The sequence below is a fragment of the Agrilus planipennis genome, unplaced genomic scaffold (genome assembly GCF_000699045.2).
Source record: "Agrilus planipennis isolate EAB-ADULT unplaced genomic scaffold, Apla_2.0 scaffold60, whole genome shotgun sequence".
NCBI lineage: Eukaryota > Metazoa > Arthropoda > Insecta > Coleoptera > Buprestidae > Agrilus > Agrilus planipennis.
This window is the reverse complement of record NW_020438877.1, coordinates 1,127,141-1,132,748: the sequence shown is the minus strand read 5'-3', so window position 1 is coordinate 1,132,748 and position 5,608 is coordinate 1,127,141. Positions and strand designations below refer to the sequence as shown.

The following is a 5,608-nucleotide window of genomic DNA, read 5'->3' as shown; positions in this document are numbered from 1 at the left end:
AAAGTGATTGTGGGAAGCAGCCGACGGACACGGACGAAGGTCCGGAAGCACCCGTCTGGTGTGCCACAGAGCGCCGCGGAAGCCCCGAGGGGAAAGTACACAGACGAGGTAGGCTAACACGGGGCCACCAACACCATTAGTGGCAATCGCATGGGAACCTCGACAGGCGCCGAAAAGTCAGCAAAACGGATGTCACCCTGCAAGGGGTGCTCCGGAGTAGCTGATGGCGACCGGAGAGCCTATACCGGTACTAGGGAGGCGGGAGGCCCACAGGAGTCTAGCTTCGATTACTGTCCCGCCAATTGTTGTTGGACTCGAGGTGGCAGATGGAACAAGCCATGCTGGGTTAGGGGACTGTGCATCGGATCGCCCGGTTCATTGTGTAGTCCCTGCATTCAACGCTTAAGGGTTAGATAGGCCCGAACTAGGGGGTTACTCGCCTCGTTAACCCTCAGGCACCGCATCGGTGGCTTCCTGGGACCAAACCGTCTGACGGAGGGGAGACCCCAGGGAGTCCTCTTTCATACCATCATGGCTCAGCTGTGTTGGTTTGACGTGTGAATTTACCATCCGTGGTAAGGAGGTGCACGTTAAATCTCCATAAGTTGATGCTGGTAATCACCAACTGATTGAGTGTAGCGTTGCGGACGGTATTTATGAACCAGGGCCGGCATTGAATTTATCTGTACCTTTAACTACGTTTTTTTGGAAAACGGTGAACATTCGGACATACAAACATTCACTTAATTTTCATGTTTTATAGCGCTCTGTCGCCTCCTGCAAGCTCGGCACTTATTTCTGTTACACCTTGCATTTACTCAAAATGAGGCGTTGTCCAGATTAGGGTGATACGGAAAGTGTGCTTCTTGTTGGCTCTTTCTCTAAATATGTGTTTTTTCTCTTATTCTAGGGAGACAGTGGAGGTCCACTCGTATTTCTCAAAAAAAAAAAGTATTACCAAGTTGGTCTGACTAGTCATCTAGCCTTATTACCAATCTGTAGATTGAAGTACAACAATTCTGTACATACACGAGTTTCAGCGTACATTTCGTGGATTTCTAGTGTAACAGGAGTCAATTTTTTCAGACCCAAAAAGCAAAGAAATAGTAGTTGAAGTGTGAATATTGCAATTATTTGATGTTTTAGTAGTATAATGTAGTATCTTTACTATTATAATACGTATAATGTTATCCTTTATTATTATTTGAGTGAAACATCCGGCGTATTATTACTTTTTGTACTTCTCCATGATTTTACCCTTACATTTTTAATCAATCAACGTATCACAAACGAGCAACAATTTTTACTGTAAACAATTTAATTTACGTTTATGATTTACCTACCGATGATTTTCCGGTGGTGGTTTTTATTTTCAGATTTCAGAAAACAGAAAGAAAAATTGAAATCTTTATGTCAAGAACATTGTCTTTATGATATCGCTACGTAATCGATGACATAAAAAGGATAGGTAAGGTTACCCAAAATATTTAATATTATTGAAACACAAATTTAACGACAATTACAAAATTCTGCATGTTGAAGATATAGGTAGGTACAAACCCAAAGTTATTGAAAATTTTAGAAGTTAAGGCTTAATTTAAAACTATTAAACAAACTGACAATTCACCATTTACCACTATCAAATATTTATTAAGGAAGTGTGTAAGATTATGTTGTCCTTTTGTAATATTATGGTAGGCATTTCCCTTTTAAGGGGGTTGAGACCATAGAAAAGTAACAGGGAGATTTTAACGAAGCTTTGAAAATAATAAGACATATTTAAAAAAAAAACGTTTCAATATCATTAGGAGAATGTTTGACAAATATTAAATAAACACATTAAGATGAGAACTTCTTTATCTCAAGACACGTCGGGATTTTTCAAAATAACGTGACAGATACAATTTGATGAAAAGGGGATAATAAGTATACAGGGTTTAACATAAATGAGTGCGGAGCTTTGGAGGGTGTAAACTAGATGCAGTAAACAATCGCACGGTGGGTTCGGCAGGGTGTTTAGGGCAAACAACATTTTTAAGACAGTCACAGTAATTTACAATCTGAAGCCGGTCCTGTGCGTGAAATGGCAACGTAGGTGTCTCCGAATAGCAGGTACATTGACGGAAAATGTATACATTATCGATTATTTATCGAACATCTACGTGTCTAAGATAAACATAAACAATTTAGTACTGCATATAACGTGTAAACTCAATTAATTAAATAAGCACTATATAAATGTAAGAACACGAAAGAAAGAAAACAAAAAAAAATATACAACGTGTAATTATACAGCACGCTGCTGAAGTTAAACTACTTCAAACACACAAACATACCGGGATAGGGGTTAAGGAATTGGTTTAATGGTATTATTTGTACACTATCCTTCGCACTGGTGTAATGCCCATAGTGAATATACTACAGAATGTCTTCATATACAATAATCATAGCTTTTTTGTCATTAGACAATACAAACCGGCCGGTACTGTCGCAACCGCTATCTCACTGCATTTTAAGTCTGTAATATCTTCGAAAATATTCATTTAAATTACATAATGTAAAGGGCCATATTGATCTATATTAAATGCACAATGTATTTAAAAATACCTAATTGGATAAGAATTAATGCTGTATTGCTTAAAATCGCTTCGTAAATAAGCCATTATTTCTCGTAAAAAGTAAAGGATAAAAAATGGTTATGGTGGATTATCCTTAAGAGATAGACATATACCTTCGCGGATTTTTTTGTAGACCTTTTTAAGGTGTACAATACTGTAGTACATTATTTTGATCTACTTCGTAGGGTTCAGCCAGCGTTTGCTATGTAAGCGCAAAAAATGTGTTTATTTACGACTCCACATTACAAACCTCTAAAATTATCAGTGTTTCTCTACTATATTATGTATGTATTATACATATAAACCTTTCTCTTGAATTACTCTATATATTAAAAAAAACTGCATTAAAATCCGTTCCGTAGTTTTAAATATCTAAGCATACACAGGGACAGACAGTGGGTGAAATGCGTTGCATGATTTCGTTACATAGCAACTCGCATGAAATGAACTTACCCTACCGTGCGTAAAGAAGTTTCACTTCAAAAATGTGACTTACGTAAAAATATAAAAGAAATTTTGAGTGCTGTAGCACAGGTCAAAGTCCAACTCTTGCTTTCTATCATTGGGAGTCAAACTATGTTATAAATTACGGGTTCCTGTAATCTAAAGACGGACAGTATTATTGGACTGTCAAACAAATTATATATATAAAAAAAACAACCCTTGCTCTCTAACTATTGCTGTCACATACTAGATGTCGCGTCGATCGCGATTTCGATTTTACTGAATTTCTTTCAACAAAACATACAACGAGTGCTGAATGTTTTGTTCATTAAACTAACAGACAGTTAATAAATTAATAAAATTCTGCTCAGCTCTTAAAATAACAAGCACAGGGCTATGTAATATTACGTAATTAGTATCAGCAATTTCTTATGCTGAAGTGTACGAGGTGTTGCATACCTATCTACAAACAATCCTTTAAATTTAATTTTTCAAACAATTTTTAACACAAATTTTTCACAAAAGTGAATTTCGACCACTCTAAGCAATAATGCTAACAGTTTCGAGCTCACAGTGACTGATAGGGGGGAAGAATTTGTTTTATTAAAGCAAATTTCCACACTACCATTGAGGTATTGCCAAGGCGCGTTACCATTTTTGAGGGTATTAACCAAAAAAGTCAAATACGTTCCCAAAAATTTCACACGAAATAAATTTGTTTGTAAATAACACCAAATGAAGAAAATTAGACTATGCATATTAAAATATGCATAGTCTTTATTTCGAAACCACTCGCGGTTGAAAATCAATTCCGAGTAAGGCTTGCACTCGCTGCAAATGATAAGGTGCAGCAGTTGCAATAGCGACATGACCCAAACCCGTAAATAAGTATCATGTCACATTATTGTAGTTGTTTTATAGTAACATACTGACCTACACTAATCATTGATGTTGTATTGCTGAATAAGTTTATTGTGTGCACATCGATTGCCTTATACAAAGTTTAAACCAAGGTTGATAAAAATCGCAATTTTTTTTTAAAAATCAAAAATTGATATAGAACTTCACTTCAGTGCCTGAAGAAGGTAACCTTGTTACCGAAAAGTGCTTCGGACAACTACAGTGTCGTATTTTGGTGTTGGGGTGAGCTATTTTGTTTGTTCTACAACAACAGCCAAAGTTTTTTCAATCTCCATATCAAAAATTGATTATTTTTTTGAGAAATCACGATTTTTTTAATTTTTTTAGTAAATCTAATTTTGGCTTGTTTTTAAGTTTTAATTAATATAAATAGATACGTGTCAAAAATCTAATTTTTCTATCCATCGGTACCCTATGTCCTCTTTTGTGCCCCTGACAATGTGAAACAAAATTTGACGATGATCGGTTGAGGATCGGTGTGGAATTTTACCAAACAAACAAGAAAACAAACAAACACATTCGCATTTAAAATATTGGTTAGGATTTTCCTGTTTTCTTAGAATTTGGACGATTTATAGTGTACTAACTCGTACATTTAGATATAAGAAATAAACTTGGGTATTATAAAAGTTCAACAATATTTAGTTTTTCTTTACTATCTATGCTCTTTTTTTTATATTAAATTTTTGAAAGTTAGCTAAAAATTGAATTCTAAGTTAATATTTAATTGTGTATCTTGTATATTTTTCATATTAGTTGCACGGTATATTATCAATAAGTTTTTCTCGTGTCTTTAAGAGCCTTCTCGTATAGATGCTATAACGTATGTGTATTAGCCCTTCAGCTTTAAGCAAGCTTATATAATCCGGACTCTTTGTCTTTTCCTTTTTAAAGGAAATTCATCTCAAGCAACCAGTGGCTTTACTTAACTTACGACGTTTCGTCGCGTGACAAAGGTCTCATATCCTTTGGGAACGTTCCTTGATTGGATGGGCTAAATGGCTCCGGTCTGGTTTCATTTTCCGGAGCTAACCGTAGTAGAATGACCGTAGGGAAAATTGCCGGGACAAGTTTATAATTTTTTCATGGGCTACCGGGGAATTACCTGGGTAATTTAAAGCTCCACGCCAGTCAATATCGTGTCTAACGGGTAGCCACCGGGTGACTGACAGTCCTATAGAAACCAACGGCTGTCTTATTTGTTCGCAGTAAAGCGGCAGGATCCTCCAAACGTTCAGTTACCTAGCCTTTTACGAGGAACAAATTGGCTGTCTAAATTTTCCAGAAAAAGATATTGTGATCGAAATATACTAAAATATTTATTCACAGAAATGTTGAAACGAGACGATTAAATTTAATAAATATTTGAAGGGAACTCAGTAAAATAAAAAGTAAAAATGATGACGGTCTTAAAATTTACTAAATCATGCAATTTACTTTCTGAACTATAAGATCTCTATGAGTAAATGAGATAAATAAAATATAATTCCAAAACGATCGTGTCGAGGTTGTATAATGGATTTCTTAAAATATTTCAGTTAGGTATGTAATCAACTATCCTTGACAAAGCTAAAAAGTAATAATGAAGTAGTAAGTAGGTATATCATTATCAGGTAATCGGCAGT

At 35.6% G+C, this 5,608-nt stretch overlaps 1 protein-coding gene across 1 annotated transcript in view; it reads left to right on the top strand.

Moving 5' to 3' along the window:
* The window catches only part of LOC108735962 (urokinase-type plasminogen activator), a gene marked incomplete in the record, with an annotated part of 8,855 nt that extends 7,641 nt beyond the window's left edge, over positions 1–1,214 (top strand). The window contains 1 exon segment of the mRNA XM_018468204.2: positions 911–1,214. Within this exon segment, the coding sequence (XP_018323706.2) occupies positions 911–1,114 (204 nt within the window).
* Between the last annotated feature and the right edge of the window lie 4,394 nt (positions 1,215–5,608).